The sequence below is a fragment of the Saccostrea cucullata genome, unplaced genomic scaffold (assembly GCF_032062105.1).
Source record: "Saccostrea cucullata isolate Sc308-1 unplaced genomic scaffold, CSIRO_AGI_Scuc_v1 ctg1252, whole genome shotgun sequence".
Lineage (NCBI taxonomy): Eukaryota > Metazoa > Mollusca > Bivalvia > Ostreida > Ostreidae > Saccostrea > Saccostrea cuccullata.
Genome location: NW_026925150.1, coordinates 158,218 through 173,733, shown reverse-complemented (window position 1 = coordinate 173,733; position 15,516 = coordinate 158,218). Strand labels below are relative to the sequence as shown.

At 33.4% G+C, this 15,516-nt stretch overlaps 1 protein-coding gene across 1 annotated transcript; it reads right to left on the bottom strand.

Annotated features, from left to right (window-relative positions):
* Positions 1-345: 345 nt before the first annotated feature.
* Positions 346-14,911, bottom strand: LOC134268198 (uncharacterized). Its single transcript, XM_062750388.1, has 5 exons — positions 14,789-14,911; positions 12,461-12,629; positions 9,905-10,184; positions 1,077-1,240; positions 346-381 (listed from the first exon to the last, which is right to left on the bottom strand). The coding sequence occupies exons 1-5, from the start codon at positions 14,848-14,850 to the stop codon at positions 346-348; spliced, it is 711 nt and encodes a 236-aa protein (XP_062606372.1). The 5' UTR covers positions 14,851-14,911.
* Between the last annotated feature and the right edge of the window lie 605 nt (positions 14,912-15,516).

The window sequence follows — 15,516 nt, the reverse complement described above, 5'->3', positions numbered from 1 at the left end:
ATATTTCAAATATGTTTGAACTATTGAAACTAATCAAAAGGCATTGTATTTATTCACTCATGTTTGAAAACAACCAACATTGCTGTAGATTAAAGATAATTCCTCATAGAAAAAGGGGCCCCAGATAACAGTTAACGTCACCTCATCCTTTAAAAGTTAATAGATGGACAGATAGACACACAGACAATTGATGAGAAAGGCATGCTTTTAAAACTTTCATTGGTTCAGATTCACAAATCAACATATATTTGGAAACATTTTGTCACAGGAAACACATCTGTGAAAACATTAAGCAATGTTGGTCATGATACATGTTCTTGGGAACTGACTTATCCAAAAACTTTGTCACTCAGCCGACTGTCTCAGTCTCATCCAGAAAGTCTGAGAGTACAGTAAAACTCGTTTAGTAAGAACACGGATATAGTGAATTCATGGATATATCAAAGTTTTTCAGGGTCCCTGGCAAAATTCTTAACAATTCTTTATAAAATATTACAGTTATAACAAACTCTGATATAGCAAATTTAAGGATACAGCGCCTGATTTTGAGTCCCGTAGACATTAAAAATAATGTAATTTACATCTTTTATAACGAATTTTCCAAGATCTCAAAATTTTATACTTTGAACTTAGTCTTATTCTATTTTCACTAGGTATTTGTATATAAAATTCTATCTATAATAAAACCTTACTTATTTCAAGTATATTTCGTAATAATTGCTTCCCTAGTATATATTTGGTAGAAATTCTTGAAGGAAATTGTGCATATTGCAAATTTGCTATATAAGTTAAAGTTATACAAAATTCGTTATATATGGATATAACGAATTACACATATAGCGAATTAAATCCACAGTTCCCGAGAACTTTGCTATAACTGAGTTTTACTGTATTCATCCTCAGATTCCTCTTGAATGCATTATCAATGCAAATTTGGTTACAGTGGGCCTTATTGTTTTTTTGTTGTAAGAAATCTGCACCCAAAACTTCTAAAATATGTATCAAATTTTGTACAGCAAATTGAGACAAAAATTGTGACTGTTCATTGACAAAACAAAAAATATTTAATATCTTACATTTTGCTTCTTTTCAGAAGCCAGACTCAAGATAACCTCTTCTGTCTCATCCAGTATCGTCACCTTCTTTCTGTAAAATTTGTTGCTCTTCTCGATGATTTGAGTGTTAACATTGGCGTACATTGGCTCACATTTTTCGGTCTTTTGCAGAATGGCTAAAATATCTGAAGTACAAAAAATTTTAAAATCAGTTAAAATATTTAGTTCTTCTGAACATTCCATTGAGAAATTAAAGGTCCTTTGGATAGGGCTATATAAACAGATGTCCTATGTGCCAATAGGTGCCAGTGCCTCGATTTATCCAAAAGGACCATTAACTTAGAGAAAACTAGAGCCGAGCTCGTTGCAAAGCAACGAATAGGTCTTCCGTTGGAGCTACGGAAGGGAAGACGTAACCTTGAGTCTAGGTCAAACCATTCTAAAATTATTTAAGTAAGCAACCCAAAGGCTTGTTGAGGAAGCAACTTACAATGTTTCGCCAGGAAAAAGACTGTAAAAGAATGTTATGTGCATGACCTTGAACTTTCTAAATGACCTTGCAACAAGCAAAGACAAACTCTGTTATAAAAATACATACTCTGCGTGTTACCGAGTGGAAAAGTTCACGTATGTTTTTTTTAGATATTCTTTTAGTTCATATCCAACCAAAACATCTTATCTTAAGTGATCTAGAACTTGAGACAAGGTCATGCCCCACCCTGCATTATATGAGCAATGTTTCACTGGTACAAATACGGTTGAGAATTTAAAGTTTCTCTGTCAGTAACAATGACTCGTCCAAAAGACTGGATATGTTCAGTCAAATTTTTATTGAGCATATATCGAATCGAAAGAATTTATTAGGTTCAAAACTATGATTTACATGATGATTTATTTAGAAATACGAGTGTATGACGTTTGTTGAGAATATCTTGAATAGATTCTTAAAAATTGAAATCTTAAAAATGGAAATTCCGTTCAGATAATGCATATAGGCATAAGCTTACAATAAAATATCTCAAATGGTTTCTTTAATACTATGCAAATTGCAAATTAAAGACAAGTGAGGTCAAGGTCACAGGAAAGTGCAAGATCAAACTGTATCAGTATACTAAAGTTTGATAAAAATGTCTTGAATGGATTCTTCAAAACTAAAGGTCGCCCGTTTGGCACAGTAGTTAGAGCATCTGTTATACACTAAGGTTTGGATAGCTCTCATAAGTGTGTACAGTGTATCAGCATATGAAGCTGAGTAAAAATATAAATGCTTTCTTCAAAACTGAGCTTAATACTCAATGAATTAGGTAAGGTAAGATCAAGGTGAAAGGAGAGGTCAAAGTCAAAAAAAAGAGGTCAAAGTAAAAAAGAAGTAAAAGAATACTTATAGTCTTGAATGGTATGTTTCTGAGTTAAACACTAACCTGAGAAAAGTTAGGTTAAGGTCAAAGGAAAGGTAAAACAAAATGTTTATGCAGTTACAAACGTGTAGCTAGCCTACAGTATGTATCAGCACATATCAGTACATATCGGCACATGAAGTTTGATGATACTATCTTGAATGGTCTCTTTAGACAGAATTCATAAAAGGTGATATTAAGTTCAAAGGAAAGGTCAAGGTTAAAATATGTTGATGCAGGAAAATAGCTCTCATCAATGTTTATCAGCATAGGACGTTTAATATAAAAAAAAATTGAATAGTTTCTTTGAAATTGAGCTTTAAACTGAGGTAAACGCAAAGCGGGGAAGAGGGTAGGCCAAAATAAAATTATAGTTTGTTTGGAATTGCCTCCCGCCTCACTTAAATACCCCCCTCCTGATAAAATTTTATTGACCAAAAGTAAGAAGATTTTTTTTTATTTAATCAATTTTTTTGCCCATTACATGTATCACATGCACCATACAAAACACTGAAATATAGTCTCAGATCTATGTAAAATTAGGTTTTTTGTTGATGGTAGATGCTTTTTTTTAAGTCAGAAAAAATGTTTTTACTGTTTACTGAGATTTTTATCAAAAATTAAAAGTTTATCTTCAATTTATAAAAAATAAAATAATTTCCCACCCTCCCTCCTGTGTCTGAAACCCTTCAGGCGGCAATTCCAAACAAACATTTTTTTAAGGATGGCCGGACAGACGGAAAATGGAAGACGTACATGACAAACAAAACATGACCGGCCATTTACATGTGGAAGCATCAAAGTTTCAATGAGAATGTTTTATTTGAAATTTGGAGACTTGTGAAATGATGCGTGGAGACCGATCCTATGGATGAGACCGGATAAATCAAGGTCTTGTGTCGGGGTAGGTGCTGGCATGAAAAGGATCAAAGCACCTGATTTCATCAGGCATAAAACTTGAAATTAATAAAGTGTAAAAAGCAAATACTATTGATTAAAACAAACTATGAGATAGAGTGAAATAAAATACCATATAATGGGTAATTTTTACTGCTGTATATTTTTACGAATTTGGGTCAAAAAAGGTGATTTAAATTTTTATACGGTGATCTTTTACGAATTGAATATGTCCGTAAAAATTCAAAACATCAGACGTAAAATTCCAGATCACATTGAATGCATTTACGTGTACAAATAACGTGTCCAAAAACCCTATGTAACTTGTAAGAGAGAGAGAGAAAGAGAGAGTGAGAGAGTTATTAAACACATGTTAATTTGATATAACAATATAAACAATGCAAACAAATTACATAATGAATTGTATACAGGCGCAGATCCAGAAATTTTTTCCAGGGGGGGTCCACCTCAGTCAAAAAAAAATCATATCCCGGAAATTTCTTGACAAGCAAAAAAAAAAAAAAAAAAAAACGTATTACCTAAGTGTAGTGTTAAACACACTACGTATTTTTTAGGGGGTGGGGTGAGGGGTGGGGGGGGGGGTAGTGACTTCTTTTCTTCTTTTGCCTCAAATCTTTAACTTTTCATACCCATTTTACACATATAGTCCAGGGGGGTCTGCGTTTTCCAAGGGGGTCCATGGTAATTTTTTCCTTGTTTAAGTATGTACATTTTTAACCTGGTAAATTCCAAGGGGGGGTCCTGACCCCCGACCCCCCCTCTAGATCCGCGCATGGTATAATTTTTTAAAAATAACCTTTATATACATGAGCAATGTGCCCTTCTTTGATTCATGTTTTTTTTATAAACATAGCTAGGCACACGTGCATGTCTGGTATATTTACCGAAAACAAAGAGAGACAACTCAAACTAACATAATTGAAGTGAAAGTATTTAATTAAGTACAGCGTATTAAGAGGTCGAAGTTTTATTCAAAGCATATGAAGCAGAAGAAAATGTCCAAGATTGAAAACACGGGTATACATTTAATTGGAAGAGCTGTAATTATTAAGTCATTATCAGAAGTTATGCGTCTCTAAAAAAAACTAAAAAAGAGTAACCATGTAGGTCTAACTTATAAATTAATTGATAATGTTTGTTTAATTTATATACAAGTTAATTGAGATTTACCTGTATGATCCCAATTGATGATTGGCTTAAAAGTGTTCAAAATACTAACAGTATACTAATTATATAACCTCCATGGAGTGAGCTTAGTAGCAATAAGCATTACTTTTACACATACCGTGTAAAAAATTATACGAGCCGTTTTATAAATTATGTTAAATTTTACGCGTTTAAATTGTACGGATTTATAAACCTAAAAAAAAAATACCCGTCATTCAGTAATATGAAAAAGGCGACGTGATTTCAAAGCCAATTTCCACTGTTGGAGTACACGATGTTTTTAACATTCGACATGCCTGCGGCTCTCTGTGACCACGCACGTTAAAAAAATAATGGAGAAACAAAAGAGTGATGGTAAAAATAAAACGTACATATAGTACATTACCTATCTCAAGACTTCCTTCACTAATTATAATTATTTGCCGAAGCCCCTTTTCAATTACAATTTTGATAAAATACATTAACACGGAATAGAGAAATAATTTTGCGTGAACAGGCCAAAGAAAGTTATCAAAATTCAAAATGATTTTATGCACCAGTTTTAGGAATTGCGATTTAATGTAAGATCGGTGACGTATTCTTATTGATTCGATTAATTAAAAACACAATTTTCTATTAATTGATAGGTCTTTGTACACAATGGATTTTAAACACGATCACAGACACTTGCTTTGTTTACGACAACAGGTGGCTGGTACACAAGTGACCCCGATCGGAGCGTGGGATTGGCGCGTTTGATTACGCAACTGTTACAAACATCTAGGCTGGCGAACGTGGAGATCAACTAAATGATCATGAATTATTCGATTAATAAAGCTTAAAATTACTTATAATTATATTTAACGTAGAAAGATAGATTTAATATATTCCGATGAAGACGTGTTCACTATAAAACTAATTAATAATACATAAAAAAGAAAAACTAATTGTTATATAAATAATTTAATAATGAACCGTAAAGCATATATAAAGACTTTTTAGTAGAAATTTAACATTAAATACCATAGGGTATATTATTGATAGGAAGTTTGTGTAAATTATACACACGAAGAGGTCTGATTTTCTTTCCGATTGAAAAACGCTATCTGTTTACCTGGCCTGCTTTCTACTTCGTGTTACGCAATATCCCCGGTATATTCGAACAAATAAACATTCTCATCAGATCAAAAAGGTGTCAAAGAACAATTTTGTTCGTATAATCCAGATCGAAATATTTACCGTTTTTGAGTTATAAAGCAAAAACTTTCAAGCTCCCTAAATCCTTAATCATAGGGGCCAGCCCCTTTTGAATAGTATTATATGAAAGCCCTTGCAATTATGCACAACTTTTGTTCAACATGTCTTAACAAAATATTTTTAGTTTTCAAGATAAAAAGGAAAATATGTGTAAATTTTCGCTCTTTTATGCGTTCTATTTTTTGACCCCTATATAGTGCCATTTTGAATACAGAAATCGAAAAACAAAAACCGATGTGCACAACTTCAATCCCTCTGTTATCTAAAACCAGTAAAATTTCTGCTCCAGCTCTAGTGGTCTCTGAGCCTTTGTCTGGAAATGAAAGCCTATAATTTTTCGTTTAAAGGGAATTAACTCAAAACCGGAAGTGAATTTTTGAAATTTTAGACAGCATTCTGAAAGAGTTTATTACCGTCTATAATGTCTGAAAATTTGAGCAAAATCCATTGAGAAATGAGTGAGATATGAGGCCTCAAAGTTGGCGTCTAGGAAGAAAACAAAAAAAAGAATAATAAGAATAATCTTAATCTTCAGAATCAGTAGAAGGTCTTCCGTTGGAAACGGAAGACCTTAATTAAAAACAATCCTATAGGACTAGAAATAAAGAGAAGAATTGGATACTGTAGAATCATAAATATACACTATGCATGGAATTAATTATGGCATAATTTCGTGAGCAGCATTACATTGCAAAAGAAAATCACTAACATCTATTTTTACAGTGCTGAAATCTTTGTAAAATCTATTCAACAACAGTCTATTCACTAATTATTATTCTCGGAATTTAACGTTGAAGATCCCATTTGTGATAAAGGGAAAAGAATAAAAGTAAGAAAAAGTAAGAGAAGTAAGAAATTTGCAGTATTTTATAAACACTTTCATATTTTCCTGAAAATTAAATTAGTTTGAATGCCTGAATGAAGAGACCCTAGAAGAAGTTATTGCCCTTGTCGACATAAATTTTATAAGAATAATTGTAATTTATAAAGACTGAATAATTGATTCAATAAAGAAAATATGCATTTTTCACTGTTTTTTAAATTCTTTAATTTAACAATATTCATCATTACACCTATTGTAAAGCATTCTTCCAAAAGATAGTGTTCTATTGGGTATAAATTTAATCTACACTACCTGAGGATGATTCCACATGAGTTTCATCTTTCCTGTCCTAGTGGTTCTTGAGAAGAAAATTTTTAAAGATTTTTCTAATATATTCCTTTGTGAAACTTGGGTCAGCCATTTTGGTCCCACCCTTGCCCGGGGGGTCATGATTTGAACAAACTTGAATCTACAATACCTGAGGATGATTAGTTTCACCTTTCCTGGCCCAGTGGCTCTGGAGAAGAAGATTTTTCCTATATATTCCTATGTAAAATTTGGGTCGGCCATTTCCGCCCCACCCTAGCCTAGGGGGTCATGATTTGAGCAAACTTGAATCTACACTTCCTGAGGATAATTCTATATGAGTTTCATCTTTCCTGGCCCAGCGGTTCTGGAGAAGATTTTTTAAAAATGCCATTAATTTTTAACAAATTCATGATTATCTCCCTTTGGAAAAGGGCGTGGCACTTCATTTGAACAAACCTGAAACCCCTTCACCCAAGGATAATTTGTGCCAAGTGTGGTTGAATTTAGCCCAGTGGTTCTTGAGAAGAAGATGAAAATGTGAAAAGTTTATGACGACGACCACAACAACAACGACAACATCGACAGACGTTGGACAAATTTTGATCAAAAAAGCTCACTTGAGCTTTTGGCTCAGGTGAGCTAAAAACCTATGACATCATAGGAAGGCGGAATAACCTTATCAAAAATTGAAATACAAGCATTTAGAAAGGTGGATTTTATGCAAATTAAAACACAGGCACCTGAAGTATGGATAATACTCCCCCTTCCACCCCACCCTTTTAATTAAAAACATAGGTAGTCAAAGATTACGAAGCTCACCGCGGCGAATGTTATCAGTGTGAGTAATGCAAATCTCACATCATATTTTCTTAAGTTAGTATTTATCCTGACAATAATATTCTTGCAGGTTCGGTTTAACCCCTTATGTGGCTTATACATATTTCTAAACGTCTAGCATGAAAAACATATTTAGTGTAAACAAATATTCATAACTTTGTTAATATTGCATATCTAGGACTAGGAGGTTCACTGGGATTGATCTGTTCAATAACTTTAACCTGGTCTCTTTTTTAGAAAATAAAGGTCAGATCCAGCATCCGAAGCATGTCTGGTAGTGTCCATCCCTAGATGCATCATCCATGCAAGTTTGGTTCAGGTAGGGCTTATAGTTACTTGGGAATGAAAATGTAGGTCAGATCCAGCAACCGAAGCAAGTCTGGAAGTGTCCATCCCTAGATGCATCATCCATGCAAGTTTGGTCCGGGTAGAGCTTATAGTTTCTTGGGGAATGGACCAGCTCCAAAAACTTTAATCTGGTCAATTATCTGGAAAAAGTAGGTCAGATCCAGCATCCAAAGCAAGTCTGGTAGTGTCCATCCCTACATGCATCATCAATGCAAGTTTGGTTCAGGAAGGGCTTATAGTTACTAGGGAATGAACTAGATCCGAAAACTTGAACCTGGGATGCCGACAGAGACATCGACGCCAACACCAGGTGTATTGCATAAGCTCATCTTGACTTTGTCGAGGTGAGCTAAAAACAATGTAAGAGTGTATAATTCCTCAAAAATATAAAATTTCCCCGTCAAAAACATCTATATGTTGTTATATATGCAAGCAGATTTTACTTTTACTCACGTTTAAAGAATGTTCTTATTCGGTATAATGAAAATACACAAGAAACAAAAGTTGTAAAAAAAAACGCGGGGTTCCCCACTTTGAAACAGATTTCCAAGGTAATAACAGTGTTACCTATCATATTTTTGCAAGCACTCTGTCAGGGAGATGTTCTTCTTCAAAACTATTTAACCTAACCCCTCCATTGATGTTTGATATGCCGCATACAGACGATTTATTAATTGGATGCATAAAATTTTCGCAATTGGCAACTTTGGAGGTTTTGAGTTGCTTTTCTGTTTCGCTTTATATGATTGGTTAGATATTAATTTAAACTGTATTAAATTACAATTAACCAATCAGATAAGGGGAAAAGACATAAGTCGTTATGTGTTATCTTTTATATACCAGATATATATCTAATCATGTAGTGAACATGTTAAATTCCCCAAAATTATTTACAATACATGTGTAGATGTGTAATCATGATAATAAACTCTCAAAAATATTGATCAGCTGATTCACTCCATCATATGAGTCGCTGATTAACGACGTGTTTGTTTAGCACAGTCAGCTTGCCTTCGAGGCATGCCAGGTTCATGGCAGTCGTAGTATAAACACAATGAACTACTCAAGTCATTAAAAAATTAGTTGTTCAGGACTCAAATGCAATAAAATTTGATCATGGTGGCTGCTGATTTTAACCATGGTGCATATGGTGCAGCTCTTTTAACCATGGCACACATAAATCTAACCAGGGCGGGCCGCCATGGAAAAAAACCCTTATGGAGAACCTTGCCATTTACAGCCTATCAAACGTTAATAGCGGGGTTTAGGTCTAAGAGACAAGTAAAAGAACATCTCCCAGAATTCTAACGCAAAGATGGTTTTTCATTGAGCTAATTTAAGCAAGATTTATTCCCCATGGCTGCCAGGTTGTAGGGCAACTCATACCAACATGACTAAGTTCAATTTGTTATACTGATTACTGAGGTAAAGCTAACACTATATTTAATCTATTCACTGGTGTTATTGTGAATAGTGTGACCACTATTTTTCATATGGAAATACATTTTTTAAAGCCTCTGTTAATTCATAAATTTGAGACTGTAAATATTTCCCTCCATATATTTCTGGCATGCATGATTAAAATTGTTTGCTCAAAGAGGAAAATTCACTGCTTTGCCCTACAAGATGGCGGCTACGGAAAATAACTCCTAGGAAAAATTTGTCAAAGATAAAACCATCTATAGCATGAGCAAAACCTAACTTTGTTGAAGTGAGCTAAAGACAGTCAGAAATTAAACACTTTACCAGAGCTTAAGCTCTTCTGGTCTTTGACTAAAAGTCCAGTTACATATGCATAAATTTCAAAACCTTACCAAATTTTTTTGAATCCAGTAAATCCTTAGATGCAACAACCTCTGCCAGTTGTGTGGGTTTAAAATTAATGCCTCCACTTCCACCTTCAGCACTGCTTTTTCCAGATTTACAGTCTTCCCTCTTGCAACGACTAATTGCTTCATCATCAAGCCGGAAGAGTTTTCCACTACATACTTCTTCAAATTCAGTTCTGTTCTGGATGAAGTGAAGCTCGTATTTATGACCGACATTGTTTGAAGAGTGGGCTTTTCGAATGTTTGCTCCTGTTATGATATATTCCTAAAATATAAAAGACTACGTTCTAAAGATATTATTGCCTTTTCATGTACATGGTGGATTTTCTAAGTACTACATTTCAGTATTTATTATTCATAATAAGACTGCAACAATAAACCGTTTGACGGTATACCATGCTTTATTTTTCCAGGGTTCAATTCACGATACGTGAACCTGATATCACTTGTTTGGTTCAATCGGTTCGTAATTATCCAATTGTCCATTTTGGTTCCTTGCTTATAATTACAATTTCAATTTGGCTTCTGCAGGAAATTTAATGTCAATGAAAATGCAGAAACAGCATTTATCTTGTTTCCAACTTATATATTTAACGGGTCGAAGGATGTTATTACTTTCCTAGTTTTAGCTGAAACTATTATATATCTTGTTCAGGATGGTCCAATACGTTCCTCAGATATCTATTTTGTAAATCTTTAAAATGTATGAAACATATTAAAAATTCTAATTACTTTTTGACTTATTAACAGGTTTCTTATTGTCTTAAATGCCAAAATATGGCCGAGATATTACAGACTCGGCGTTAAACAGTAATTATCAATCAATCAATCTTAATGTCTTAAAAGACTCAAAACACCAAAAAATGTGATATTGGCAAATTAAGTATTTTCCTTAAAGGATTAGGCAACAACATCCTCTGGTATCTTCCATAAATGAATGGTAAGATACCTCTAATTTTGGTGAGTAAACATGTTAAAGTAGTACTTAGTAAATCAATGACAAAATCTTGGAGAAAATTATATATTATCATTGATGAACATATCATCTGTCTTTTACATGAATTTAGATTACTTGTACAACCTTGGAAGCAGGTGTGGCCCTTCATTTGAACAAACTAGAATTCCCTTTACCCAAGGATACTTTGTTGCAAGTTTGGTTGAATTAGCCCAGTGGTTCAGAATCACCGTTCTTGTGAAGATGAAAAGTTTATGCTGACAATGACAACAACTTCGCTGACAATAGACAAATTTTGATCAGAACAGCTTGTTTTGGTGTAACCTCTCCTTAATCACCAAGATAAGAAACAAAAAACAAGAGGCCCATAGGCCACATCGCTCACCTGAGAAGCTTTGAACATACCGTTCTTTACCAGATTTCCCCCTTGTTATACATATTGTGACCCAACCCTACCCAACTGCTCATAATTTAAACAATTTGAAATCTACACTACCATAGGATGCTTTAATTTGATTCAACATTGTAAAACTTTGATTCCCCATTGTGGTCCCACCCTACCCCAGGGGGTGACATGTTTAGAACAAATTAGAATCTACACTGTCCCAGGATGCTTCCACAAAAGTTTCTGCTTTTCTAGCCCAGTGGTTCTTGTGAAGAAGATTTTTCCTATATATTTTCATGTAAAAGTTTGATTCCTCATTATGGCCCCGCCCAACCCCCGGGGATAATGATTTGAACAATAAAGAATCTACACTACCCCAGGATGCTTCAACATAAGTTTCAGCTTTTCTGGCCCAGTGGTTTTTAGGAAAAGGATTTTTAAAGATTTTTCTTATATATTTCTATGTAAACATGGTAAAAGTTTGATTCCCATAGTGGCCCAACCCAATCCCTGGGGATCATGATTTGAACAATTTAGAATCTACACTTCCCAGTATGCTTCCACATAAGTTTCAGCTTTTCTGGCTCAGTGGTTCTTAAAAAGAAGATTTTCAAAGATTTTTCCTCTATTTTGCTATGTACAACTTTGATTCCCCATTGTGGCCCCACCCTATCCCAGGGGGTCATGATTTTTACAATTTAGAATCTACACTTCCCAAGGATGCTTCCACATAAGTTTCAGATTTTCTGGCCCCGTGGTTCTTTAGAAGAAGATTTTTTAAGGACCCACTATATTTTTGTCTTTTCTTGATTATCTCCCCTTTTTAAGGGAATTGGCCCTTCATTTTCCCAATTTAAATTCCCCTTTACCCAAGGATGCTTTGTACTAAGTTTGGTCAAAATTGGCCTGTAGTTCTTGAGAAGAAGTCAAAAATGTGAAAAGTTTACAGATGGACAAACGGACGGACGGACGGACAGACAGACGGACGGACTACAGACAAAATGTGACCAGAAAAGCTCACTTGAGCCTTCGGCTCAGGTGAGCTAACAATGAATAATTTATAACAAATATTATTGATTTATTTGATTTATACATGTTAAAAGCAATGTTAGCTGTCTTCAACTGTTCAATGAACACAATTTTTTTTTTATATATCTGCACAGTAAAAATAAAGCAAAATAAATGAAACTGAATAATTTACCCCATTATTTGTCAGATTTAAAGCAATGCATTCTGCAATATCGCCATAGGATATTCCAGCCATCTGTCCTGACTCATCCTCCAATGTAACCCTGCATATTTTTCCAGTGCTGATAGGTTTCACCTTTTCCCTTTCATTGTTGAAGATAACTTTGGCTTTTATTTTCCAGCTGAAAAATTTAGAATACATTATGTAATCACTTTCAACTGAGTTCAACAAAATAATTTACCAACAATTATTTACATGAGAGTCCATGGTACTAGAATATTTGTAGAACTTTGAACTAAATTAATGGTTATTTAATTTTATCAATAATGCTCATAATGCCACAAAAGAGCGCTCTGATGCTAAAACAATTAAATTTATTATTTGTATAAACGATGTACGTGACTGCAATGTATCTAACGGCAACAGGATCCACCAAAAGTGACCTTTATAGAGAGGTGACCTTTGAAAAGAGGTTCATCTTTTTTAAAAAGAATTTATTTACAAATTTAATATGTTAGTTTTATGTTTATATTAATATGTTTTCCACCACAATATATACAAGAAGGTTAGGTATTAAACATTAGTGATCTCATTTTTTTTTTTATTTTGGAGAATCAGATGCATTACTTTTATCAGTCAGGGGCATGATGGAATCAAGTAATTTTCTAAAATAACTTGTTTATGTTACTTCACTTGTTAGTTACTAAACCATGTAAACAAAAAAGTAACTCAATTGAGTTAATGCTTAAAAAGTAGAATGCCTATTAGTCAGTGTTAGTAATTGCAAAAAACATTAATATTTTGAGTTTGCTGCTGATTTAAGATGATTTATGGCTAAGAAAATTGTAAATATATGTACTTCTTTTCATAGACTCAACAAACTTAATATCTCCTGAGCAGATATGTTGATATTAAAAAAATAACATGGTATCTTTCAACAAATGTTCAAGGAAAATTACTCCATTTCATTAACATTTCAGAGGTCAATTACACATCTTCTGCCAATTTTGCCAACATTGAAACTATTAAATTTCCCCAAAATCTTTGGATATTACTGTACAATCTCTCGACTATGTCTTACATTTTTTGTGCAAAGCTGTAGATTTTTGTGCAAGAGTTTTAAAGTGAGGTGGGTTAAGGATGAAATAAATGAAATAAGCCTAAGTTATAATATGTTGGATTTCAGTGTGTTAAATGGTGGCTTGATTTATTACTTTTATCTCAGAGGAAACTCGCAAACATAGGGTTGTCGACTTCATTGCACGAAATCCTTTATTATAATACTGACGATTACAGGTAATCGCAGCACTTTTATATCATTTTTTTCACGGTCCTACTAAACAGAGTACGCTAGTACGATAGAGTACTTTATCCCGACCCCGATCTAATTTTAACTTCAAATGTTTTATTTTTTAATGTGAAAAATATTGAATTTCACGCAATACAATTAATTTAAATTTTGATAAATTAAATTAAGTTAAAGTTAATAAGTCTAAAACAAAATAGGAACCGAGATTGGGTGTTGATAAAATTTAATGCATTGAAATATGAATGGTGCTTTCTTGTTAAACTATCGGTAAAATTCGAATATTTGGGACAAATGTTGCAATATTATTTTAAAATACTGTTTAATCAAGTTATATATACATGAAAAAACAATTTAATTATATCAAAATACACAAATTTTCTAGCGTACTCTAAAGTACTCTATCGTACTCTGTTTAGTAGTACCCTTTTTTTCATATGTGAGATTCACTCACATTCCCGCCCCCGTGACCCACACATTTTTTTCATGCGACTATTTTAATTTTTATTTTATTAAAAACATATCAGGTAGGTAAATAAAGCTACTACCGGTAGGTTTAAATACCTAAGTAGGTAAATCTAGCTACGTAGCTAAATGTAGTGATTGTACTGGACCTGATGAGCATAAACATGATAAAGAGAACAATCTTACAAGAGAAAGGCCTAAAACATAGTTGACAGAGAAAGGAAAAAAAAACAAAACATTTAGACATACATGAACCTATATAAACATGTACATAAATTAGACATATGACTCTTCAATGTACATATGTATATTGTGGTATGGGGCATCAGTATTTAATGACAAATAATTAATGCAAATGCATTTTCAAACTTAATGTTGATAAGATAAAATGCCAAGTACATTAGTAGTAGAGACTGAATATGATAGATGTGTTTTTTTCTTCTCAGTTACATACTATCGAACTTTCCATAATAAATTAGATAAACACATATCAAGGGTAGATCTATATTTCTCTGTTGTAGATCAATCCAAGCCTCTGCCCTTTAGCAAATTTATCCATTTTTACTTACTTGATCAGGTTTGGGTTGACATTTGCAATTAGCTTCAGTGGAATATTATGACGTTTTGCCATCACCAAATAATATTGTCAAATCTGCCTCATTTGATTTCAGCGGGGAAAGCTTTAAAATGGGTGTGTCGATTTACCCAAAAGGACCCAAAAGAAACCAAAAGGAACCCCAAAGGACCCAAAACTTGTCAAAAGGAAATCAAAACGACTCAATATGAATATACTGTGATATATTGAACATTAATATTTTAAATTAAATTATGACTATTATATAATAAGTTGGCAAAAACATAAAATTATATTGTTTCAAAATAGCATACATCTTAAATGACACATAAAGATCAGGTTTGATATGCTTTTTTAGCTGAAAATAACAAAGTATTATTATATTTCTAATATTTTACGATATCTTACTTTATGATATTTAATGAAGAAATAAGATTTATTTTATGACATTGTTCTGGATATTTGGTATCGGGGATGCTATCATGTGTGGGTGGCGTATGGGGGTTGGTGCGGAGACCCCCACCCCTACCTCAAACACCCCAAAACTAAGTTTTATTTTAAATAAGATATGGGATTGTTCATTGAATATCCATTTATTCTCTATTTCAAGTACTTTGGGGTTGTTTTTAATTGCATTTGGGTTCCTTTTGGGTCCTTTGGGATAAATCGACGCATCGCTAAAAAAATAGAATATCCGGAAAGCGGTTGCTTGGGGTTTCGGTC